The 26,914-nt window shown below is 42.4% G+C and overlaps 1 protein-coding gene and 1 non-coding gene across 2 annotated transcripts in view; one reads left to right on the top strand and one right to left on the bottom strand.

Moving 5' to 3' along the window:
• Nucleotides 1–24,916, bottom strand: part of EDEM3 (ER degradation enhancing alpha-mannosidase like protein 3) — a 46,492-nt gene extending 21,576 nt beyond the window's left edge. The window contains exons 1-10 of the mRNA XM_060232400.1: nucleotides 24,565–24,916; nucleotides 19,186–19,231; nucleotides 11,759–11,859; nucleotides 10,210–10,249; nucleotides 6,479–6,591; nucleotides 5,669–5,822; nucleotides 5,055–5,189; nucleotides 3,635–3,740; nucleotides 3,123–3,220; nucleotides 1,315–1,440 (exon numbers count right to left, since the gene is read on the bottom strand). Coding sequence (XP_060088383.1) covers nucleotides 1,315–1,440; nucleotides 3,123–3,220; nucleotides 3,635–3,740; nucleotides 5,055–5,189; nucleotides 5,669–5,822; nucleotides 6,479–6,591; nucleotides 10,210–10,249; nucleotides 11,759–11,859; nucleotides 19,186–19,231; nucleotides 24,565–24,728 — 1,083 coding nt within the window. The 5' untranslated portion in view covers nucleotides 24,729–24,916. The remainder of the gene's footprint in view (nucleotides 1–1,314; nucleotides 1,441–3,122; nucleotides 3,221–3,634; nucleotides 3,741–5,054; nucleotides 5,190–5,668; nucleotides 5,823–6,478; nucleotides 6,592–10,209; nucleotides 10,250–11,758; nucleotides 11,860–19,185; nucleotides 19,232–24,564) is intronic.
• Nucleotides 12,776–12,844, top strand: TRNAG-GCC (transfer RNA glycine (anticodon GCC)). Its single transcript has one exon. It is a non-coding gene; the product is annotated as a tRNA-Gly (tRNA).
• Nucleotides 24,917–26,914: the final 1,998 nt, after the last annotated feature.

Genomic DNA, 26,914 nt, shown 5'->3' with positions numbered 1-26,914 from the left:
CCTATACTGTCTCCCCAGTGAAGACCATTCTTGCACTTGCATGCCAACAGGGTCTTTTTTGTAGCAGGAACTCCTTTGCATATTAGGCCACACACCCCTGATGTAGCCAATCCTCCAAGAGCTTACCGGGCTTTTCCTACAGGGCCTGCTGTAAGCTCCAGGAGGATTGGCTACATCAGGGGTGTGTGATCTAACACGCAAAGGAGTTCCTGCTACAAAAGAAGCCCTGAATGCCACTTTGGTTAGTCTGTTCAACAGCTTTAAATTTAACATGCATTGTATGTTTCTACAAATTTAGCTATGAGGGAATGGTCTTTTGGAGAAGTTAAATGTCAAGGCCAGAATCTTAAAGGTCAATCAGGTACACAGAGCCACTTCTGTGAAATAAGCCAGTTGTGTTTGATGGCAAAATAGATCTTTGTAACTCTCCTCAAGTTCCATAAGGAAGAAAGGAGGATAATAAATCCTTTAAATAAAAATAATCAATAGAAATTACCAACTGGCACTTATTTAGACACGTTGTAAAAGGATGAAGACAAATCCCCAAAATGTGAAGTGACTCTTTATGAAAGACTGATGATTAAGAACACAAAAAGATATTAAAAGACTCAAATACTGGGCTAGTCAATAAGCTTCTAATCTGAATGACATAATTTTGAAAGGCTGCTGATTGAAAGAAAGAGAAAGCACAAATAGGTAACATCACATTTAGATAAAAATAAGAGCTCTTAAGCTATTGCTGTACTATATGACTATTACCTAACAGATGCCTGATACATCTTATAAAATAAGCCACAGTACTTATTTATTTATTAAATTAAATTTCTAGGCTGCCCTCCCCTGCAAAACAGGACTCAGGATAGTGTATAATAAAAACAATCAACATTAAATTCATAGTGAAAACAGTAAAAAGGCAACAATATAAAACAGGACAAGCATGCTGCGAATTAGTGTGGGCTTGAAGGAAACTATATTTCTCACAATCTGCCAACGTTATCAGTGTTAATTAGGCAAAGCTAATGCAACCAGTAGAGGGAGCATAAGAGATTATTCTTCGCAGATACTCTTCAGTTTTCTGAGGCACAGTGCGTTTCTGATTGATTTGACTGAAATCCTCAACTGGGTGGATTGCTCATTCTTGATAATGTATTTTGAACATCTACAGCATCCTAGATACTTCAAAACTCCTAGTTTTATTCAGCCCCACAACCACATTAGAAGAACTGCTGTCACTGGCTAGCTTAGTGCATTATAATTAAGTAGCACGAAGAGAAAGAAAAGTTTAAAAGTATTTGCAGATCAGGGAAATCCTACCTGCAAACCTGGAAAAAATGCTAGCAGAGAATCCATCCAGGTCCGAGCATTGAGCATTGGTTTGTGTATGTGCACATCCAGGAGGAGTGGTGGCTGGCTAATGTACCTCATTATGGCATCGTAATGCTGGAGAGCAACAGATCCTTGTGAGCTTATCTTGCACACCAAATACACCTGCAAAGTTAGACCTAACCTGCTCCCTCCCCAAATGCATACAGATACAGGACCACAGAAGAGAAAGCTTCCCTGTACTGAAAGATACCCAACTTAACAGATCCTGGCTTCATTCTGCTTTTTTAACATAGCTTTCAAAAACAGCTACACAAAACATCATATGAATTCATGCAGATCAGAGGTCCTCAACCTTTTAGAGCTTGCAGACTCCTTTGGAATTCTCATACAGCATGGTGGGTGCAGTTACAAAATGGCTGCCACAAAAGGCAGAGTCAGCCATGAATTGGCTGCCACAGCTTACCTTCAGTTATATAGTGAAGATCCTTTTCTTACTACATAAAAAGTGGTTGGCCCCTCTGTGGTAACAAAGCTCACTGGCCTTCACCACAGTTAACAAAATATGCACTAGCATGGGCTAACTGCAGTAATGGCAGGAGAGAGGAAAATCATTCCGAGATGGTTTCTTTCTCTAGATTGTTACAAAAGAGGAATGTGGAAAGTCTCCAGCGGAATGACCCCTGCCTGTTCCATGTCGCACAAGCATATTTTTCAAATCTGATGCAAGATTTGAGTCATATGTTCCTCACAAACTTGTCTTGTTCCTCGAAACAAATGGGATCATCCCCCTCTCATTCTTTGAGCCCAGCTGACATTGTCAATCAAATTTTTTTTGCGTTGGAATTTGTTCTCATATTTTAAACTGCCACGTCCATAGTTAAAGGAGGCAATATGTTAGTTGCAAAATTATTATTTCCCCACAAAGGCAACTAAATATATAGCCAGAATACACACAGCCCACTGATACATGAAAGAGACACTGTAAGGACATAAGAGCACTGCTGGATCAGACTGGTCCATCTAGTCCAAAATCCTGTCTCACACAATGGTCAGTTACCCTGGAGGGTCAAACATGGCAGAGTCCGGGACACATGTTGCCTCCTACTACTGGCATCCAAAAGGATTGCTGAGTCTGAATAAAGAGGTCCCCTTTACTCAATATGGCTAGTAGCCACTAATGAATCTCTCCCGCCATGAATCTGTCTGATCCCTCCTTAAAGCCGTCTGAGCTCAGGACTATCACTTCACTGGCAATGAATTCTACAATTATTCATTGAGTAAAGAATTACTTCCTTTTGTCTGTCCTGAATCTATTGTCCATAAACTCTGCTGTGTGCACTCAAGTACTAGTATTATGAGGGAGAAAGTTCTCTCATTTCTTTCTCCACCCTGTGCTACAGTCTGCAAAATATGCTGTTGATGCCTGATTAATAAGCTACTCTAAAACTGGAGTCCTATTATTTCATGCTGATGAGACCCAAAGGAAAATCTTTTACAGTCTTGCCTTCCCTGTAGGGAAGGGAGTACATAATCCTGTAGCTGCCACCCAATAATAAGTAATAAGTGGAAGCAGGTAGAATGCTGAATGGAAGCATGGAATTGCATCTTTGTTAGGGAAAGGGTAAAATCACCCAGTAATCTCATGTACAACAACATCACACATCTGAAGGATGGAGAGAAAGTGATAATTGCAAGGTTCTAAACAACTCTTGATATAAACTGCACAGCTGGGCTCTGTCTTATCTGACATTTTAAAAGATATCAGGATAAACAGAAGTAGTAGTGGTTCTACTCACTGTGTTAAATCTTTCAAGGAAACTGTCATCTCCAAGCAAGACATAGGCTTTTAATAAATACTCATAGTATGAATCTATTCCTGCTCCAACTCCACTGTCTAAGAAGATAAAAAATGCAGATATATATATTTAAAAATAATACAGCTGCAGCTAGCTTTCATCAGTATGAAACAAATCCTTTTGGCAAAACAGTTAACAAGAGTAGGTGAGGACACAAAGAAAAAGTGTGTGTGTGTGTATATATATACATATACACGTTTAATCCACATAAGCAAGCATCTTCTCTAGCAGGCAGATTAGGGATATTCTAGTTCCCCCCTTTTAAAATGCCTCTCCTGGACTGCATGTACAATCTGTAGTGCAGTCTTTGAGAAAAGTCCTGAGCCATCCCAAAACTTCTGAAATCTGAGGAATGTTTTCTCCAAAACCAGGAGTAGCATCCTAGGTTGTTCTCATTTCCCCAAAAGAGAGCCAGGTGGAGCCAGAGACTGTAGAGTTGGAAAGCTTCCTACCTTTTCGGACCCAGTCACCAGTATGAATATTGATGGTGACTCCTACCAAATTACTGCTGCGCTGCCTTTTCTCCCAAAGAAAATCAAGTGCCTTCCGCGCATATTCCTGCAGCAAAAAAACCAAAAAAATCAACGTTTTCCTAAGAAGTGCAGTTTTAGTGCAATGGTAACTGAGACAAACAGATGGCGTACTAATTTCTCTCCTCAACAAAGCAACATTTTGCATAACAAAATCAACATTTAGAACCCTGTCACTAAGAAAGAAAATAAGACCCCAGGGGCATTTACCAGGATTAGTTCTTGTCCACTCACAAAACTATTCTGTTTGTCATACAAATAAAGGAGTCATCCCATCTCTACTTGAGTCAAGTGGTTCTCAAATCCGTGGATCATAACTGGGGATCCTCAAGCACCCGCAGATTCAGCATATATCCTGTTCAGCAGCTGCAAACAGGGAGCTGATTTTTTTGGTCATTGGTTTGATGCCTCATCAACCTGTTTGTGGCTGTTCAGCACATCGTTTCATTGCATTCTTTCCAAACCATAAAGTTCAGACTTTTCACACGCACACATTTTCACACAGCCAAGCTGAGTTCTGGAGGAGCTGCATAAATGCTCTCCAGGCAGTTGTTTAAATAAGGCATCAGGCACAAACATACACATCAGTCATAAATAAATGCTATGTTTTAATAAAATCCTACTCTTTGGCGGGTGGTCCAAGTACTCCCCAGTGACACTTAATGGCTGCTGATAGGTTTGAATTGGAAGCACTTTTGTGCACACAGTTTTACAAAACCCTGAGGCAAACCCGTCTGGCAGGCATTCACGGCTGTTTGGCACGAACCGAACAGGCTGGGTGACTGGCTCACATCTGACTGACTCCTTCAAGCCCGGAAAGTTTGAATGTCAAACATGTTTGTAACAGGATTCTCGGCACCCTTATCCCAGCTGCAACCCATTATCGTCTGTGTGGGTCATGAGGGTCCAGGGAAGCAGCAGTGCTCTGGGCCAGCCTCCTCCTGATGCTGGGAAAAGAAGAGAGGCACCACATCCCCTATGCTAAGATCTCATGCCAGCCTATCCGCAACCAGGTCCAAGCTGAGCCCTGGCATAAACCAGATGGCTTAGACCCACCCCAGGCAGAAATGCAAGAAAGAGAGGCCATTACGATGTTCATTGTCTCCCAGACATTTGCTATTAGTGTGGCCTTCTTATCATGAGGAGTAATTTCCAGAACAACTGAAGACAGAATGTCTCCAAACATACTTAGGATATGTACATGATTGAATACGTCTAATACAGCAAATTATCCACTACACAGTTCAAGCAACTGACCTACCAAAACAGAAATTAATCAGATGCACAGGCACTATACTAACAAAGTTTCAGATTAAACAAATAATTGTTAGTTTCAGCAAACCTCAAACACTGATGCGCCTGTGAAGCGGCTCAGAGCAGCGAACTCCAAGATCAAAGTACCCGCACAAGCTGTACATGTGTCAGTCTCAGTTCCTGTTCGTGCCTCTGGACTCCTGAGGCCAAATTTTAAGTTAACCTGTGGGAGGGGGAAAGACCTCAACTTTATTAACATAGCGATGGTGTTTTGGGTGAATCTGTTATCCAAAGCAAACAAGAGTCAAACTACTCCCTCTAAGCCGTGGAATTTTGTGAGCAAAAATTCTACTTTGTGAGCTACTGGCATTAAATTTGTGAGCTACTGCATAAATTAGTTTGCTCTGGCGCCATTTTTCCTGAGCTAAGACAAGAAAGAACCGTTGGTGCACCAGTCTTAAATAACCTCCTCCTCTGCACACTGCATGACTCAGGTTGGGGGCTGCAAAAACTACTTCCAATTTAGCCCAAAATCTTAGCAGTCAGCACTATACAGCAGCGTCTCAAAACTACTAAGGTCCAGGATCAATGGAGCAGGAAGCTATCCACCTATTCCCAGAACTCAGCAGTCTTGCGCCAGTGTGGTGCAGAAGGAAGTTTTCAACTCTTTCCCTCCTCCCGCCCCCAGCTTGTCATACTTACTCTTGGATATGGGAGACCACTGGTGGTGTTAAAAGCTGGCAAGAGCTTGTAGCCCAACTGCTTTGCCATGTGCAGAAGTTCCCCATTGTACCACTGCATGTCTTCACCTTTTTCTTTCAGCATGATTGCTACGGAGTGCCCACCTAGAAGCCCTCTAACACAACAAAAGAGAATATATGTCAGGAATTACAATCAGCTTCTGACAATACTGATCTCAAACCTGGAAACACTTAAGGATTGGTGCAGATGTAAAAGCAGCCACTGTGGAGGTATCAGGAACCTCCGCTTTTCAACTGAGGTTTAACCAGGGCTTGCAATGGCTAGACACAACTCTGTACCATGACAGAAGGAAGGGTTATTTCTGCTGAAGTATCAGAAGGCAAGATATGATTTCCAGTGGTTGGGGCTTTGAAGGCAGCACAGAACATGGCCCCTCTTCATGATCTAGTAGACCAAGAATGATGTAGCATAGTGAATACTATGCAAAACAATGAAGAATTACATAAAACCTCTTTGTCCCCATGAATGACACAAGTTAAAGAATATGGAAGAGTATGGATTTCCATACTCTTAAGTGCTAAAAGAATAAGTACCATATTTACCCAAAAGGAAGATCACCCTGAAGGTAAGATTCTCTCAAAAATGGTTATACACAAAGGTGTTTTTTAAAAAAAAAAAAAATTATTGTACATACTGGTATGCAAATGTATGACAACCCCCTATTTTCTTGACAACACACTTGTTCTTCCTTTAAGTATATTTAAACTTAAACTAGACTAACTGTGGTATTTTTTTCTGACACAAACTTACCCAAGCACTCTTATGTTTGTTTCAAACACTGATACTACAATGTCGTTGTCCAAATTAACATCTCTGATCACTTTTTTAACAGCCTCTTCAAACTCTTTGGTTTTATTCAATACCTGCAATACATACACACACACACATACAAAAAAGAAAAGAATAGCAATGAGTTGCCCATCCGTGAAACTGACTTGCTGCAGAAATCATCATAGATTTCAAACGTTTATCATATCAAAGCTCAACAATTTCAAAACATGCAGAGATGTCATATGGAAGTAAATTAGAAGTCACATGATACAGCAGCACTTCTAGCTTACATTATGCCAAGTGATGGAGTAGATCCTTTAAAGTCTGGTATGAAGCATAGGTGGGTGATGGTATTTATTGAGGGAGGCCACAGCTGCCCATGACATCTCAAAACTCAAGAGAAGACAAGAAACCCTCACGTGTATTCTGACAGAATGAACATTGTTCGGTTAGCAAATGTAATCTCTTATGAACCTGCCCAACCATTATGGTCCTCTTTGGAGACCCTGCTTTGAGATCAGGTGAGTGGCAACTCAGTCATTGGCACTACTCAGTCATGGCACCAAAGCAATGGAACTCTTCCCCCACGGAGATTCATTTGTCCCCTTCTGTTGCCATCTTCCACCAGCAGCTAAAGACTCTTTTTGTTTCATTTTGCACTCCCTCAATGATTCCTCCTTCCTGACCAATGTTTTATGTTCTGAATGCATTTAACTTTTTTAAAAGTTGTTTTAATGAGGTATGTTTGGGGGAAGTGTTTATTTTAATGGTTTCATAGGCTGATAACAGACGGGCAATTTGGGGTGGTTGGGAGGCATCCTGAATTGGGACAGCTTTTTGAGCCATCCTGAAGCCTCCAGTCAGCCCTCCACAAGCTATCCCCACCCCATCTGTGAGGCGGCTGGTTGCCTTCACACGGGAAGGCGCCTCAAAAACCGGATTCCTCTTTTTTTTTCTCTGCAGGTCAAATGCTCATGTGCACAAGCGCTCTGAATGGTTTTGTCAGAAGAAAACCCCAGAAATGGCTTGGGGCTGCTTGGCAGTTTCACACCGCCAAGTTGCCTCACTTGCACCCTTCCCTTTCCAGATGGCAGGGAGGTGAATGGTGGCCAGCTCAAAGATTTGCTACCACTTTGGAAGCAGTAGATTTTTGAGTCGGTCTCAGGCGCCTGGAGGATGGGTGGCAGATGTTGCCGTCTGGAAGGATTTTTTGGGTTGATTTCAGAGGCGTCTCTGAGTTGACCCAAAGTGCTGGTCTATAATCCCCCCTAGTGTATTTTATCATGTGTACTTTAAATTGTTAGCCGCTTTGGCAGCCATTGCAAGGGCAGAAAGGTGGAATAAAAATTTTGTAAATAAAATAAAAAATAAACTGTTCATAAAATAAAAAATAAACTGTTCATTTCACCCAGAATGGATTTTAAGTCAGTAAACTTACAACTGGGAAGTAAAGCAGATCAGTATTATTACCCACAGCTTTTGTATGCATGCAGACCTCTTCAGATACACTGAAAGAGACTTCTTCAAGCCTTACATACGGGTGGAGGGGGGTTAATTGCCTGGAAGGGCTGGCTGAGCAGTGGCTGAGCAAGTTACACACTGGGGACTTCTGCAGTTTACACACCCAGCTACTACAGAACACTGGCCAACGACAAAGTGCTCAGGGTGGCAGAAAAGCCTCGAGAGCTCATGAAGAAAAGGTTGGACAGGGACATTTTGTGGGCAGTAAAAGTACATGGCATCCTGTCTCCAGGCTCCACAAGATGCTATTGGTAGGCAAGAAAATACAGAAAAGTTACTTGAATGCATACAAGCGGTTAATCAAAATGCCACCTGTTGTGGTTAAACAAAGAATAAAATGTACCTTTCAGGGATTATACCATCTAATCCCACACCCGGCACATAACCTGAAGAATGATTCAGCCAATGTTATTCAGAAAATTTGGAACTTTATTTAATAAGTAAAAACTCTTTCAAGATGCCAAGTTGAAAGTTCATGGCCATCTGGCAATCAGTTCTCTCTTTCTCCAAAATACACTGAAATGTCATAAAGTTAATCTGTATTTATTATGCTTCCAGTTCTGATGCTACCAGTTATCAACTGACTGAGCCAGACTGATGGGTTGAAGAATTAAACTTTTCAGTGAACAAAACTGTTAGCAACAAGATTCAGTCAGATTTTGCAAAAAAAAAAAAAAAAGTTTTTGTCAGTTTGCCATACAACTCTTCCTTCCGTTGGGCACAAGCCTCATATAAAACTTCTCATCCAAAGGAAAGAGGAATTGTATGGGGCAGAATGAAAAGCAGAGGAAAATGCACTGGGAGCAAATCTCATAAGACAGGGAGCCTACAGGGCAACAGAGTGCTGTACATAAATCTGAATAGTTAGGGTTGGAGGCAGAGCCCTGAAGCTACCAGCCAGTCTTGCCTTCCAGGATCACATAAGAGAGAATTCTGTCAATTCCTGCTTATACCATGATTTGACCTGGCAGTATTAATGGAACGGAAAGAGCAATGGAATAATGAGTCGAAGCACCACATTTCGCAACTTTTATTTGAACTAGCTAGCTAATTATTTGGCTGTAAACTTCTGATTTGCCATACAATGTGTTATGTAAGAGCCATAGTACTTTTCATGTCATTACCAGTTCTGCAATGAGGATTTTTCTATCAGATGTGCACTAAGTTCCCCAGCATGGTGCCCCTGATGAGACACACAGTGCACTCCAGGGCCCCTTTCAGGTTTGGAAACTGATATGGGAGAGCACATATCTGAAAGAAGGTCCTCTTGGTGGACCCAGGCATGTCGTGAGTGCTGTGTAACACATGGTTAAGCTGCAGGACTTAGCATTCCCTGATGATTCTTAAACCTTCCACTTTAGAGTAAATGCAAAAGTTAGAATGTTAAAGTTCTACCACATCAGGCTTCCCACAGTCCAGATAATAAGTGAGTTGGCTTAAAAAAACTTGCATAAAATGCACTTTGAGAGCCATGAATGTACTATGCTTTCCCATTCTTTTTTATGTGCAGGGAACACTGGCACCAAGAGTAAACTGAAATCTACTTCCAGGGGTGACCAGGCTGGCATATTAAGAATGGGGGTACTGAGTTGACAAAGCAAAGACAGGCACTTGATAAATCCACTATGCAATTCCTTCCAGATACCCAGCCAGCAACTCAGCTTATTTGCTATGCCACTCACTACCCAGCCCACTTTCAGCAGTTTGGCAATGCCACACTATGTGGGGCTTAGTTGCAAAATGGATAAATGTCAAAAACCAGCCGCACGTATGCCGCACCAGATGCCAGACTCTGCCCGCACCAAGTGCCAACAGCTCCCACTAGGCACTCCCAGTTTGGCAAGGGGGGGGGGCAGGGTAAAGGCAGGGAGAATGGAGGAAAGGCAAAGAGATCAGGAGAGGAAGGAGGGTCCAATCTGGCAATGGTGGCTGCACAAAAATGAGGCGGATAAGCAGAGGAACCAGGCTGTTTTGAGTTACACGGTACACGCACTCTTAGAGCAGCAGTAAACTTTTCTTAAGCAGTAGCACAGATAAACAAAAAAAAATGCAAAACTAGTTAAAAGCGTGTTTTTCCCTGAGGCCAACACTGATTATGAAATTCTTTGTTAAGATTACCATAAATTATACTCAAACACTTAACACTTCATAAACATATTATAAAAAATGGAAGTCCAGGTAGAACCTACCACAAGAGTGTCCAATGTATCAATCAGTGTCAAGGAAAACCTACGCAGGACAAAACAAAGAATTAAAACCCAATATATTTTATTTTTTTATTACTTCCCTGAAATATGAACATCTTGAAACAATGTGACACCTTCTTATTACTATTTTTATCACTGCTTATTACTATTGACAGGAACAACACCAGTATTAATGAAGGGGCTGGATCCAAAGGAACCACATGCATGAATATCCATGGAAGGGACCTACGCTCACAAAACCAAAGCTTTCTTTGTAGCTCCTGCAGCCAAAGAATCAAGGAGGTCTCTGCATTTCTTACGGACTACTAAGTGCAACAAAGTTAAAAACTGCATTCTATAGAAGAAAGTGATGTTCTTGGTGTCCCCGACTCACTGAGTTCAGCCACAGAGTTAACTGCGCCACTAGGTGTGAACAAATCTGCCTAACATATCCCACCATTAGGTAACACAGAAAAAGGAAAGGAAAGGTCCTCTGTGCAAGCACCAGTCATTTTCAACTCTGGGGTGACGTTGCTTTCACAGCTAGATGCTTTTCTCTATGATAATGCAACTGACCACCGCTTATCTTGAGGTGTTGTGTGCATTAATGTGCACAGGTGTGGACATATCACTTGCACATAGATTTTACATCAGGTGGGTGGGGATAAGGAATCAACCGATAAACACCTTTTCCATAAGCCACAGCCTATATGAATAAAGGACTGCACAAACAGGCCCTGAATCCCTTCATGACTGAAATAAGAGAAGACAAATAACACTAGCAGGGACCACTTATCTGGGTCTCCCTACTGGCTGAGGATGTGTCATATGCCTGAGTCTTACTTACACACCCAACTATGTGGATATCTTTATTTATTTATTTTTCACATTTATATCCCGCCCTCCCCACCAAAGCAGGCTCAGGGCGGCTAAAAACATCACATGTCCACAATAAAACAGTAAAAACAATCACAATCTCAAGTCCATTAAGACACAAGTCCGTTAAAACTGGTTACAATTTAAAATTATTAGTGCAATTTTAAACAACGGTTTGGTGCTAACATCATGCCATTCTTCATGTTAGTGTCTGTGTATCAGCTGGAGGTTATTTAATGCTATTTTAGAAATATCACCAGTTCTTATTGCTGTGAGCAGCCGGATCTACACTGCAAAGTTTAACAGCCACGAGGACTCCACTTTGCCAACAGCTTCACAGCATTTTATTAGTTCATTTGCCTACAGATACCCAAGTTAATCATCTGTTGTCAAAATGGTAAATGAATTTTCAGTAAGGCTTCCCTTCCTGGAGGTCTACTTGTGTTTGCTCCTCACTGTAAAGGATCTGAAGAGTGGCTGTTTTCAAGCCCGTTGTAACTGCCAGTGGAATATGTTCTTCCATTTTAACATTAACTCAACTGACTTCAATGGCTATTTATCTTGCCTGCAAATTAAAATCCGCATGGCTTCTAAGCACAGATCTACAGCACTAGATGCTTGACACAAGGACGTTTTGTTGGCTTCATATATACAAATAATCATTTAAAGCACTAACTTTCCCAAGGCATCATCCACATCCCCACGGCTTGGTTCTTGACCTCGAATTCTTCCACGGCAAGTTAAAGGCATGAGTTCATCAGCTGGATAGGCATGTTCCTATTCATTGGGGGGGGGGAGGGAAAGGAACACAGGAAGGCATAAACCAAAGGGGACACACAGGGTGTATGCATGGTTCTCTTTCGTTGTAGAAATCTCCTTCTCCAGGAAGCAACACTGCAGAATGCTCCACACATCTTCACCAGACTGAACCAGCACTTACGGTACTAGCCAAATGATTATAAAACTTGTCCAGAGAGGAGCAACTAGGCATCCAAATAATAATAAAAGGAAAACATTAGTTAGTGAAATCAAGACTAAAAGTGGGTACAACAGCAGTACTGGGGGGGAGGGGGAGAGAGACACTCCTTATTTACACTAAGCACTCCTTATTTACAATAAACACACATTTCCTCCATGATTCCTTCTATATACCTGCTCTTGTAGCAGGAGTTATTCAAAAGTAAGCTGTGAAACCTTCATGGCATCAAAACTCAGCCCGCCAAGCAGCAGGAAGGCACTGCTTTACATAATGCTGGCAGGCCTTCTGTACTTTCTTCAACCTTAGTGAAGGTTGAAGAAAGTATAGGAGCATGCACAGAACTTTTTGTTTGCTGTCAAGTCACAACTGACTTGCGGCAACTCCATAGGGTTTTCAAAGCAAGAAACATGTTCTGAGGTAGTTTGCTGTGCCTGCCTCCACATCATGACCCTGTTACTCTCTGGAGTGCTCCCATTCAAATACTGACCAGCTTACGAGATCTGCCAAGATTGCTCTGACTTGGATAGCCCAGGCAAGACCAATACACAAAACTACAAATTAATAATAACCCCGAGGAAGGCAAGTGGAAGACAGCTTAACTATGTAGAGTTACTCCAGTTTAAGACCACAGATTTCAGTGGGCCTGGACTGGAGTATCTCTACACAGGGTTGTGCTGCCAGAGAGGCTGCCCATTGTTTCCAGGGCAAACTCAAGGTGTGGCTTAGTGGTAGAGCATCTGCTTGCCATGTAGAAGGTCCCAGGTTCAGTTCCTGGCATCTCCAGTCAAAAGGACCACGTCACAGGTGATCTGAAACAGCTCTATCCAGGAAAGCCCCAGCCAGTCTTAGTAGACAACACTGACCTCAACATACCAACGTATTAATGTGTTCATGTGTGTTCACACGCCTCACTCCCTTGTCTTGAAATAGACTCCTGGTTTCCTTCACTCAGACAACTATCCCTAACCAATACACAGGTGACCCACAAAGGTTTTTTATTTAGTACAAATTTATTTAGGATAGCGTCCTAAAATGTTTTAGTTAATTGTTTTAATTCAGGCTTTTAAGGTTAGTTTAATGTTAATTTAATGTTCCTAGTGTAACTGTTTTATTGTTGGTGCACCATTGGTCACCGTATTGTTAGCCGCCCTGAGCCTGCTTCGGCGGGGGAGGGCGGGGTACAAATAAAATTTATTATTATTATTATATTACAAGGTAAGAGTAAGAGAAAGGACTGAGGTGACCAATAGTTCCTACTACTGCATTTAACAGCTATTTGAATATCCTGATCTCTTTAGTACCACCATTTAGTACAGCCATCTGAATATCCCGATCTCTTTAGAACCATCAAAAGAAGCATTTTGAAGCCCAACTTACACTGGTGCAAGGCTATGACCAAATATGCAGTTCATCTACACTTCAGGTACTGGCAGGAAATAAGATACACAGCAAACATAAATCGACACCCCTGTTATGAATACAGAACCTCTAGTTTTAATGCAAGGTGCCTTCTAACAAAAATTAACAGTAGCAAGCCTTAAAAAATTGGCACTTCACAGCAGCCTGTAAGTCTTATTATCAAGTATCTGACATTGTACACTTTACAAGTGTCCAAGTTAAACAAGCTCGGAGGAGCCGTTTGTTTATTTAATGGCCAGCATACGTGGCAAATAAATATCCTTTTCACCTTTAAAGCTTCCAGGACATTCCTAGCATACTGGTAACCCAAACATTTCATGCCACGAACACAGAAAAGAAATCCAGTTTTCAGTAATCTACAATCATGTCTTTGTGCTATGTGTTAATCCCAGTTTACAAAAGAGGTTTATCACACAATACAGGTTCCGTCTTCAGGGTGCCAAACAGCTTTGTCAAACACTTTGTACACAATGGACATTTACCTGGGTTCAGATTCCTACTGCTGAATGAAGGCATTTTCACGAATTATATTTTACTAGTAATAATGCCCGCTGTGGGGAGAAATATAACAGGTGCTAGAAATTTGCTATGGGTGAGTGTCATGACCTTGAAAGTGGGAGCTGGGAAAGGAAGAGAAAAATAGAGGGAGGCAATGGATGTTGAGATGGCAGCTATAACTACCTACCTTTATCTGCCCCTCTGACTTCAGCTTTCCATCTCCTCCCCCCTCCCTGCAGCCTCCAACTAGGAAAAGGACAGTCCTCTCCGCAGTGCGGATCAAAGCTTACATAATTTTCCTCTCTCCCTTTTGATTGGCATAACAACCCTGTGAGGAAGATTAGGCTGAAAATATGTGGGTGGTCCAAAATCACCTAGTCAGCTTTCCACAATAGGAATCTGGGTCTGGCAAACCCGGCTCTGAAGTTTTGACTGTCACATCACAGTGTCTGTCATAGGAGGGCTGCTGCAGAATAGGTGCAAGGAGCCAAGCCTAGTTGTCATGCCAGTCACATGGCATGAAGTCACCCAGCAGGTACTGCCAGGCTTAGAGTAGGAAACCTCCAGGTGGAGGCTGAAGATCTCCTGGTATCACAACTGAACTCCAGACAACAGATCTCTCTCCCCATCCTTCAGAAAAGAACTGTATGGATTCTATGGCATTATATTCAGCTGAAGGCTCTCCCCTCTCCAAAGTGTGGCTTCTGCAGACTCCACCACAAAATCTCCAGGAATTTTCCAACCTGGAACTGTAACTGTAGTCAGGAGTGCCCCAACCAGTTCCTCCTCATAGTCCAAAATAGGCCACAAAAGGGCCTCCTCCCCTCGCCTTTTACTGACAGAACCAAGTTGGTTGGCTAGCACAGACACTGAGGGGAAAGTGAAGGCAGCTTCCCCAGAAGCCCAATCTTAAACACAGGATGACATATTATCTCTATCCACCCCCACCCCCCTCTATATCTAGAATAAAACAACATTCTGCTGGGAAGGGATGCCCTTTTTTGTCCATATTTCTCTGACTGTTTGGTTCCCCATAGGAGGAAGGGGAAGAGTCCTCAGCCAATCGAGAGAAGGCTTTCTGTGGCAGTTTCCCTCCTCCATCTGTCAGCCAATCTAGGGAAGGCTTTTTTCCTCTCCTCTGCAAAGCAGTGCCTCAGTCCTTAGCCAGTGGAATGCAACAGACCTTGAGTGGCAGTTGATGGGCCAATGGTTGATGCACATCCCTCCCCCAATGGGAGACCTGCATCTGGCCACCCCACAGCACTTTTATTATAGAGAGGATATTTGGGAGCCAATTCCAAGATGCAAAACGTAAGCACACGGCACCAATACAAACCGTGCACATACAAGTAATGAGCTTACTGGTCAAGCATCTAAGGAAGTGTCAAGCTCACACATGTGTATTTAACAAGGAAAAAACCAGGGCTTAACACGCATCATACCCACTTATTTTGCAGGAAATGGTAATTATTTATATGCTTCTGTTCATTAGCAACCATACTACTAAACACTTCAGATGTGCAAAACACTTCAATTTCTTTGCTTCAGTAATGTTTAAAAACAATTCAGTGTGGAAGAAGGTCAGTATTCTCCTCATAATACAAATATAGAAGGTCAGTATTCTCCTCATAATACAAATATAGAGATTATGGTAATTTGCCGAAGGCTAGCTAGCGACTTTGTGGGTATGGAGAGGTTTGAGCCCAGGAACCTTACATTTATGCTAAGTTATTGTAATTTACTAAGCAACACTAGTTAGTGGAATTAGCAGATTTCTTTCTTCAACTGTTCCCATTTGTAAAAATGATCCCCTGTATTATTAGAAGGGTGATAAATCATACTTTACACACCTGAAGTACCATTTTAACATTTATTTAAGATTTGTATTCCGCCCTTTCCCAGAGTGGGCTCAGGGTGGATAACATATTAAATAACACTTCAGATTATACAGTTAAAAACAGATAAAATAGTTAAACAGATAAATATATATATACATTGTGAATGGTGGCATGGTTAAATATATTTGCAACACGCTAAGGTCTGTGACTATAATTAAAATAAATGTTGATAACACAGCAGAAATGATATCATTGCATAGAGGCCAGCTGATGGAATAGGACGCCCTTAAATTTAAAAATTTAATTTTTTTTCTTAAAAGAGTTAGTGTATGTAAGAACTAAGCGTGCATGAGAATTACGTGTGCACAAGCTGTTTCAAGAGGCAGCTGTTTGCTGTGGGTGAGCAGGTGCAGATTTCATCAGAAAGTAAACACAAAAGCCCAGGAGTGAACACACTAAGACAAGGCTCAGGAAGTATCACTGTTTTTCTCTGGGCTGGACCTCAGAGCAAAGGAAGGTTTGCATGAACCATAACTTAGAACCCAACACAGAAGAAAATCAAAGCTAGATCTGCTTTCCTGCTTCCATCCCTATCTGCTCACTAATCCAGCCACCTCCAACAGCAGCCGCCAATTCCAAGATTCAAAGCTCAAACACACAGCACCAATATGAGCAGCACATATGCTCGCTGTGCACTGGTTGTGCAAGCAATTAAGGAAGCAGCAACTGCCATAATGACGGGTCTCTCGATTCAGACATCAAGCCAAATGGTAGTTAGCACGAACAACCTCAAACCACAACCTCCAGTTCTGCTTTGGCCAATCAACTGCAAACTAGTACTGGCCAGTTCAAATTACAAACCTGCCTAGATTGCCAAACCCTCTTCATGAAGTTTGTGCAATATACCTGAAGTGAGCCTGTAAATACATATAAAGGCATCTACATGTGGTTACTGAGAAACAGATCCCACTGAGTTTAATGAAACTTACTCCTAAATAAAAGTGCATAGGAATGCAGCCTCAATTTCACCTGTAAACTTAATTTCCAGGTAGTTTGGAGCACAAGCAATTGCCACAGTACTAACCTAAATTTTTAACAGTTCTCTAACAAGAAGTTCCCTGCCACTTGTTAATATTATGGGGTTCCCTGCATTTTTTATTATCAGCAACTATATTGTCTAATAGTGACATGTGGCCCTCATCTGTGGATATCTAAATCCATGGATTGGGGCCACACTGACAAAACAGCGATTTCTCCAAACTTGGGAAAACTCCAAGGCTTGAAGAAAATTCCAAAACCCACTAAAAGGGGGATTACAAAAAACTCCAGAATAGAGAACAGTTGACTGCACAAGCACAGGCAACTTTTCTCTGAATGTAGGCAGGTGTACAAGAAGGTGGGCCGCAGGACAAGAGAGCCAATCGCACACTGCCAGTGTGCCATAGACAATGCGGACAAAGATAACAAGACCACCAGCAGCTACTGTTGCTTTCATGCCATCTAAGCCCAATTTGAGGCAGGTAAGGAACAAGAGTCTTGGCTTGCCCCACCTTAGTGGGGAGGGGTCACAGTAAGGAGGAGGAGCAAATGGTGCAGCCTGCCCCGCCCAGGGAATAACAATGCAGCCTCAGCAGAACCCACTGCAACTGCATTCCATCACAAAGCTCAGACAAGTGGGGAGAAGTAGGAGGGGGAGCCACTGCTGCCTCCAATAGCCCCTTCCATGGATGCAATAAAAATCCCCCCCCCCCAAGTTTTCTGGCAAACAACACTCCTCTGCTGGCCGGAAGAAAGCAGGAGAGGGCAGAAGCTACCACTGCCATCATAATCCTTTTCAAAGCAGTGGAAGAGAGAAAAATGGGGGAGGGGATGGCAAGGGGTAGGTGTGGGAGAAGAGTGAGGGGACATGAGTGGCAGAAAAGGTGTAGGGGAGAGGGGACAAAGGAAAGGAAGGGGGAATGGGATGCCCTTTCCCAACAGTTCCTTGTAGACCCCTACTCATAAAGCTGGCCAAATCTGAGGATGCTTAAATGTGATGATTGGAGCTGTAAACATGACAGATTTCTCTATAAACCTGAAAAACGCCCCTGGTTTGCAGAAAAATCTGATATCTCCCGACCCAAAAGACGAAAATACATAAGGGAGTTTTTAAAAACCCTCAAAATGATAAAAGGAACTCCTGATGCTTTGAAACATGGAAGCCCTCAGTTGCTAGGCAACCACAGCATTCGTAGCGTTGATTTCTGTTGGTTTCAGCTGTTGAGGGAAGTCTCATTAGGCCAGGCAGCAAATACTAGCTGACTTGATGCCACCCAACTGCATGACTCACCTAGGTCTGGCTATTTACTGCTGTTCAACAGTAGCCACCCTATGTAATCAATTGTGGTATAGTGGCTAGAGCTTCAGAGCCGGGTCTGGGAGACCTGAGTTTAAAATCACTAGGTGATGTTGTGCCAGTCACATGCTTTGAGGGTTGTTGTGAGGATAAAAAAAGGAGAGGAGAATGATGTATGCTGCTTTTGTCCCCACTGTGGAGAAAGGTGAGGTATAAGTTAAGTGAATAAATAATACATATAGCTGAAGATGGGTGGCAGATAAAAGGGCTGAGAAGGAGAGAATGAGGCAGTGGAAGGGGAGAGGATATGGGTGTTGCTAGGAGGGAAAGGGGAAATAATATGGGGAAAGGGATACAGGGAAAGTGATGCCCCCCTCCCACAATCCCTTGAGGGTTTCATACTATTCAAATGGCCTTGGCCCAGTGGCTGGCGCCACACAACTGGGCCATAGTTTTCCTATTTAGAGGCTGCAGTGGGCGAAGGAAAGCTGAAGACACAGAGGGACCATAAAGGGTAGGTTGGTTGTCTGGTGGGCAGTACAGAAGGAAGCTATGAGGGCTTTCAGGGAAGGGAAAGAGGGGATAGTTGGGGATGGAAACATGAGATCCCTCCACAAGTCCTTGCAAGTCCACACTTGTGTGTATATAAATAATGCTCTTGGAGAAAAAATGTTTTTGCAAACTGTTGGTAAATCTGCAGTGAAACGCAGAAACAAAGATTGATTCAATTAACCCAAAGGTACTGAGCACAGGCAAACACATTCAGAAACGGAAATGTCACTTTAAAAAGTATCAGCTCAATTACCTTTATTGGCATTGATTAAAAATATCATTGAAAGTTGCTTCCAAATACATTTATTTAGGATCAGAATACGTGATACCAATCAAAGTACTAGCATAGCAATCAGATACATCTAATTACTCACAATTACTCCACACAGTATGCATCATGTAAAAGTCTCTCAGAACAGCAGCTAAATCTGATAGTTAAAGTCAGCTTAAGATACAGAATTATATATGATCAGGCTTCTTACCATGTAATTACTATAGGCATGATCAAACATCTCCAGCACTTGACTCCTGTGAAAAACACACAGAAAACACAGTGTGATTTAGGGGCCAACTCAGATTATCTCTGTTAGATTTAAATGGAAGTTAATTAAGCTTTAGTACATATTTGAAATTCTACAGAATATCCAGTGATCATTTGGCCAGTCACACTGAAGAAAGGTCGCCAGTATTTCTGGATTTTAGAGTGTCAATCAATACTACAGTTACAAAAGCTGGCAAAGGTGGCCCAGGAGAACCCAGTATAGATTAATTATTTTAAGATCTGTTGTTTTTGAAACTGGAATTTCTTAAGACAAGATAGCAATTAAGAAAATGACAGATACCGTATCTAATTCAGGCAGCATGAGAGATCTATGCACACACTTCAAATGCTACTGTGATATGCATCCAAGGATGGTTCACCACCCCATGTGATTGCTTGGGCTACCAAATCATCAGTACAGCAAGTGTGACTTGTGCCTGTTATCACTGCCCAGCTCCAGCAGACATTCTATTGCTTGTGCCAGTGCCAACAACTGAAAACAGCGGGAATGTACAGGAGCGGGTATGGCCCACCCACTTGTGCTACTGGGGGGGGACAACAATGCATGCCTCCTCTGGTGCAGCATTCTCACATGGGACAACACTGCATGCATCCACACTGTAAAGCAAATTCAGAGGTGATTTGGATGTACATTACTGCTTGAAGTTTAAGTCACTGGTGCAACAAGCCGGTCAACGTGGCACAGTGGCAACCAGAAAATCTACAGTTCTAGCTCTTCACTTCTGTCACTGAGTTACCAGATTACTGAAGGAAATACCTCAAAGTGTAGGCATAGCATGCAAGTGTATGTGCATCTTTAAACACCAGGAATAAACGTATGGGCCTGATTGGGCCAGGTGGTATCTCAGAGGCACATGCACTCATCCCATACTTGCTACTTGTCTACACATCCCATATTTGCTGTTTCCCACACCTGTATGCAGCACTCACCTAAAGTCATCTTAAGCAACCCTGCCTCTGCCCCCCACTCACAATCAGGTGATAACACTGACTTATTTTACATTATTTCCCTGATCCTAAAACGTTTTATTTTCAAGTATGCGGTATAAATGCTTAGTTCAGGATTTTAAAAGAAAAAAACAAAAGACAGATATGTCTCATTATATATTGCTTATCAAGTCCACAAGTGGATATTGCAAGAAATCCTATAACCATGACAACTCTTGATGATGCAACACCAGGATTCGTCTTGTCCTATGCACAAATTAATTTCTTTTTTTAAAAAAATTCTCAAACAACTTGTTCAGCAATGAGAAGTCTTCTCCATCTGTTATAGATCCAGAATGGTCTTTATTTTTTTTATTCCTAATGATAGCCAGGATTGTCAGGAATCTAACAAGAGCCTCTGCAACTGGCATTTATTCAGTCCCCAATGACTGCAGAAATACTACAATCCCATGGGTACTCATAGCACACCTCTCAACACAACAAATAAAAGTAGAATGTGCCCCCACATACTTCCTACTATTCCTCGATTCAAGCATTTACGTATCTTTCTTTCCAGCACAAGACTGTTAATACGTACTGGCATCTAAAAACCTTTAGCCACAAACAGTACACCAATTTAAATTTAAAAGGTAATTGTTTAATTCTGCTTCCAATGAAAAAAGTTATCCAGTATTACCTAGAGGTTACCTGCATGAAACATTGTCTGCTATTATGTGTTAACTGCTCGCAGTAATATCTAACACAAAAGCTCGCAACCTGAAACAACCTATTGAATTGTATCCGATATCTCCTCCAATGAACAATGAGCAGAGTAGCATCTCAGAATACAACACTTTGTTCCCTTCTTGACCGTACCCCCAAATAATTATATTTGGAGTGATATGCCCAACACCCTCACAGGAAATAAGAGAACTTTAAAACTAATTTATTATGAGGAAAAAGCCATAACTCATGTATACAAGTACATATAAGTTATTTTATAAGACATTACCATGCCCTCCAAATGTTACTAAGCTTCTCATTTGAATATTAACGAAGCATAATATTTCTTTGAACCATTACTGTCTACACATTACCACTCCAAGCTAATACGAATTAAAAACCTCTCCAATACCACATACATTCAACAGTGAACACTAAACTGTTACTTTCAGATGCAGCACCATGTCATCAGCTTTTACATCTTCAGAAATGCATCAGAAAATATTATCACCGAGGTGAATTTGACCCAATTATACATTTCAGAACTTTTAGCGTAAGTCAAGCCAATGCTTTTAATGAGTACGCTTTCATCTTTGACTCCTTTTACCCATTAACACATGGGTAACTGTGGAAGTGGATCCCAGGCTTTTGCAGTCTTACTGATTTGTGTGTCCGCTCTGCTTTTTAAGTGGGTCACAACACAGCAAGTAAATTCGGACTTGCCAGTTGCCACACCATAAGAACTGGGAACCACTGTGCTATGATGCTAATTGCCAGTTTAACTTTAAAACCCCCCAACACAAACAGCTTTATTTTTATTTATATCCCACTGTTCTTCTTGACTCAAAATGTCTTTTCACATCATTCTCCACCCGTCCACTTAATCCTCACATTAACAATCCTATGAAGGTTAAGTAAGGCTGAGCAACTGTGACAGGCCCAAGGTCACCTGCCAGGCTTCCATAGTTGAGTGATGGATTCAAACCAAGTCATTCAAAGATTTAGTTCAAAGTTTTAACTACTACACTACATCAGTCACGAAACTGGACAATGTTGATCCACAGCTATCCCTCTGCAGGAATCTAAACCAAAACCACCACCATAACAGAAAGGATTATTTCTGAAGACATGCCAGCATCTTCTGTTCATATAATGTGAACACTTTCCTGAGGCACAGTAAGCCACCTTTCAAACTCATTACACAATCAAAGAAGAGCATAAGTGCAAACCACACCCAAACAAATGTTCTGAAAATGAGAAATTCAACAGAAACTAGTAAGCCACAAGGGCTTTTTTGCATAAAGGCTTTCCCAGGACTGTTAACCTGTTGTTTCCAAACTGATCAAATACATATGGCTCCCCTGACACCTTGTTATTGGACAGTAAAAAAGGGTAGGAGTCCAATAGCACCTTAAAGACTAACAAAAGTATGAGCTTTAGTGAGTCACTGCTCCAAGTCTGCAGTGATTCACACAAGCTCATACCCTACCACAAATTTTTGTTAGTCTTTAAGGTGCTACTGGACTCTTACTCTTTTATATTGCTACAGACAGATTAATACAGCTACCTATCTTGATCTATCTCCTTTATTGGACAGTAGCAGCTATTTTTAGTTCAGCTTCTATGGCTATATTTCCATTTATAGATACTTGATCATATAACCAACATCCACAACATGAAGCAAGGTGGCAAAAGGGCCAGCACCTGCTCCTATATCTTTAACAGGCTTTTTCGATTTTGATGTTCTCCCATAATAGACAGAAAATTCATAGATAAGGAAGTTGCTTATTTGTTTCACACTTAATTCTTTCTCAAGAAACGCATGCTGTTGCAGAACAGAATATGTCACGCAAGTGGTGAAACAGGGGATATATTTGCTACTTTGGCTGACACAAGTACAATACTGCACAGCTGCAGTTGTCGTATGGGGAGGGCAGGGATGCCTCTAATCAGAAGACTCAGAAAAAGCAATCTTTCCCCTTCGCCTACAATGAAGGAACAGTGCGTCAGGGGGAGAAAAGGAATGCTCAATTACTGAATTAAAACCACCTCAACTAGAGATCCAAGAAGCCATTTGGCATCCTTCTGACATTACCTCACAGCCACTGTTCATGGGTAGAGCTGCCAATCCCCAGGTGGGATAGAATACAAACCGAGAGAGATCACTATAATGGATAACACAACAAAAATGCAAGCTAGTGACCAATTTACTAAGAGGTATAGAGAAATCAATCCAACTGTCCAAAACATGTATATTCAAGTCCCAAAGTAGTGTGGTGACAAGCCAATCGATTGTTTCTTTCCAGTCTTCATCAGACCTGGGACCAATATTGATTCAATTATATAGATTTTTTACACATTTTTCAAAAAAGAGGGACGCAGAGCGTCTCCAGCAGCAATTTCACATCGGCTACAGCTCAGTATGCGGCTTCTTGTGCTTTGGGATTTGAATATACATGTTTTGGACATTTGGGTTTTCTATATACTTCTTAGTAAATTGGTCACTAGCTTGCATTTTTTGTTGTGTAATCCCCAGGTGGGGGCAGGGGATCCCCCGGTTTAGAGGCCCTCCCCCCGCTTCAGGAGCATCAGAAAGTGGTGGGTGGGGAATGTCTGCTGGGTACTCCATTAATCCTTATGGAGACCGATTCCCATAGGGTATAATAGAAAATTGATCTGTGGGTATCTGGGGGGCTGTTTTTTGCGATAGAGGTACCAAATTTTCAGCATAGCATTCAGTGTCTTTCCTCAAAATACCCTCCAGGTTTCAAAAGGATTGGACCAGGGGGTCCAATTCTATGAGCCCCAAAAGAAGGTGCCCCTATTCTTCATTATTTCCTATGGAAGGAATGCATTTAAAATTGGGTTGCCAAGTCCAATTCAAGAAATAACTGGGGACTTTGGGGGTGCAGCCAGGAGATATTGGGGGTGGAGCCAGAAGCAAGGTTGTGACAAGCACAATTGAACTCCAAAGGGAGTTCTGGCCACGACATTTCAAGGGACTGAACACCTTTTAAATGCCTTCCTTCCATAGGAAATAATGAAGGATAGGGGCACCTTTTGCGGCACATAGAATTGGACCCCCTGGTCCAATCTTTTTGAAACTTGGAGGGTATTTTGAGGAGAGGCACCAGATGCTACGCTGCAATTTGGGGCCTCTACCTCAAAAAACAGCCCCCCCCCCAGAGCCCCAGATACTCGGGGATCCATTCTCCATTATTTCCTATGGGAATACATCTCCATAGGGAATAATAAAGTTCCCAGCAGATTTTTCCCTCCCCTCCCCCCGCTTTCTGATGACCCTGAAGCGGAGGGGGGACCTCCAAACCGGGGGATCCCCTGCTCCCACCTGGGGATTGGTAACCCTAATTTAAAAAATTTTGCTGTCCCTTTCAATGTGATGGCCAGAACTCCCTTTGGAGTTCAATTATGCTTGCTGCAACCTCGCTCCTGGCTCCACCAAGTCCCCAGATATTTCTTGAATTGGACTTGGCAACCCTATTAACGGGTGACCACCCACAATTATGCCCTGGTTTAAAGAGGCTGTTGCTCCCACTCTTTGGAAGTGACAGGGTGACCCCTCCGGGCTGGGCTAAAGGAAAGGAGAAAGGGGTGAGCAGAAGAGGCCACCCTCCCTCCACCCTCTTACCCGAGGCGACGTTTCTCCTCCTTGCTCATGGCCTGAGAGGCCGGGGCTGCCACCAAGACCGAGGAAGCGGAGAGAAGGCCCAGAGTCAGCAACTTCCAGCCCGCCCAACGGCCTGCTGGGGAGTCGCCGCTCCTTCCCTCCCCACCAGCCGCTACTCCGCTCATGGCGGTAGCTACTCCGCTAGGCCCGGCTCGGTCCCATCCCTCCAAGAGCAGCCGCGCCGCTTCCGCGACAAGTGAAGGGACCGGCCCTCCTCCCTCTCGGTCTTTTTTCCCTTTCTCTACACCGTAGCCAAGGAAACAGAGATCCTCCCGTCTCGTAGCTTCCGGGTTTCTCTTCCGGTCACATGACAATCAAGCCGTGCAAGAACCAGTAAGAAGGGAGGACTCGTTCCACCTGATTATACGTCACACCATCCCGGATGCAAGGGCTACGTGGAACGGATGCGCACACTCGCGCATGCGTACTTCTTTTTTTTTAAAGGACGTGGCTTTCAAATGACATTTGTTTCCATGCTATTAATTTTAACGGCTGTTGGTTGAGAATATTGGGAGTTGTAGTCTCTAGCTTAATTGTTTTTACTGATCGGTTATACTTTTGCATTTGGAAAAAATGTAAATAGATCCAAGTGGGCAGCCGTGTCGGTCTGATCCAGTAGAACAGAGTAGAAGTTGCACTTTTAAGACCAACAAAGTTTTATTCAGAATGTCAGCTTCCGTATGCATGCATACTTCTTCAGACCATCCCCTCGTCTGAAGAAGTATGCATGCATATGAAAGCTTACATCCTGAATAAAACTTTGTTGGTCTTAAAGGTGCAACTTGACTCCTACTTCATTTGGAAAAATGGTTTTTGTCTCTTTAACAGAGGCAAAATGATATCTATGGCAGAGCACTATTGTCTTATAGCATGATGTGCCTTGCATTACCTAGGACTATGGAAGGAATGCATTTAAAATTGGGTTGCCAAGTCCAATTCAAGAAATAACTTGGGACTTTGGGGGTGCAGCCAGGAGATATTGGGGGTGGAGCCAGAAGCAAGGTTGTGACAAGCACAATTGAACTCCAAAGGGAGTTCTGGCCACGACATTTGCCAATTTAAAACGGCACTAATGTGAGCTGTACCTTTCACCTTTTGGAAGAAGCATAAAATGGAAACAGCCTTTGAAGAAAAAAAAATTTAAAGCATCCACCTGAAGCAAACTCAGAAGCTTGCACACTGTACTTGTTTGGTTGATTCCAAGACTGAATAGACCTGAAACACCAGCTAGAGCTCCCTGGTATCTCTAGCTGTCAGAGTTCTTGTGATGGAATAGCTATACTGCCTTGAGCTGTTAAAAAAGAGTGATGTACCAAATAGAGAAAACAAAATACCATACAACTAATAATTGTGGACAAAAAAGTGTTGCCTACTGGAGCTTATCCACCCCATGCCTCCTAGCCTTTTAAGAGCTGTAATTTTTCACAAGTGGAATGGGATCAAAATGGAATGGATTGTTCCAAAGAACAATCTCTGTGAATAAGGATCCTCAACCTTGGTGAGCCTGCAGGGACTTTTTAACTTTGATAAAGGGTGTGTGTCAGTTATGGAAGCCTAGAGGCAATCACAAAATAAGTTGTATGGGGAAGGACCAACTTCTTGCTTTGAGGGAGGGTGTTTGGCTTGTTTCCAAAGTATGCGTCTATGGTCAAGTCAGGGGTGCCCAATTGTGAGTGATGTACCAGCTCAAGATGACATCAAAACTTTACTCATCAGTCAGCTGCCAGCAGGACACCAACTCAGGCTTGGAAAATTCTTGGAGATTTCAGGGAGGTTGCCTGGGAAGGGCAGGGAACCCAGTGGGGATATGATGCCATGAAGCCCACCCTCCAAAGCTGCCATTTCCTCCAAGGGAACTGATCTTGTGTAGATTTGTGGTAACTGTGTAACCCAAGGCCTCATCTGGAGGTTATATAGAAAAACACAACCACAAAGTTAAAGTGACAGAAATTACTAATAATAAATGCAATTACTGTATTCATTCACATAATCTATCAAACTTTTGTCAAACTGTCACTGTCAACTCTTAGATATGGCTCCATGGAAAGAAGCCTGACTATCCTGCACAAACTCATGAGGAAGTGAGTATATGAATCTTGGATGCATTTACAATGGCCAGGTGGTGACTTCCATAAAGCTGTAAACCATTATAGGAATGGTTTGCAGTCAAAATGTATTTCACACAAAAATGTCATTCCTGAATATGCTGTTTATGAGGAGGATGCAATGTATATATCATTAAGTCTGTCCCCGATACCATCAAAGCAACCCAGCAGCCATTTCCCTGATCACGCCATTTGAGAAGGCACTG

This window comes from Heteronotia binoei, chromosome 2 (assembly GCF_032191835.1).
Source record: "Heteronotia binoei isolate CCM8104 ecotype False Entrance Well chromosome 2, APGP_CSIRO_Hbin_v1, whole genome shotgun sequence".
Lineage (NCBI taxonomy): Eukaryota > Metazoa > Chordata > Lepidosauria > Squamata > Gekkonidae > Heteronotia > Heteronotia binoei.
The sequence above is the reverse complement of the archived record's forward strand: the minus strand, read 5'-3'. Positions and strand labels throughout refer to the sequence as shown.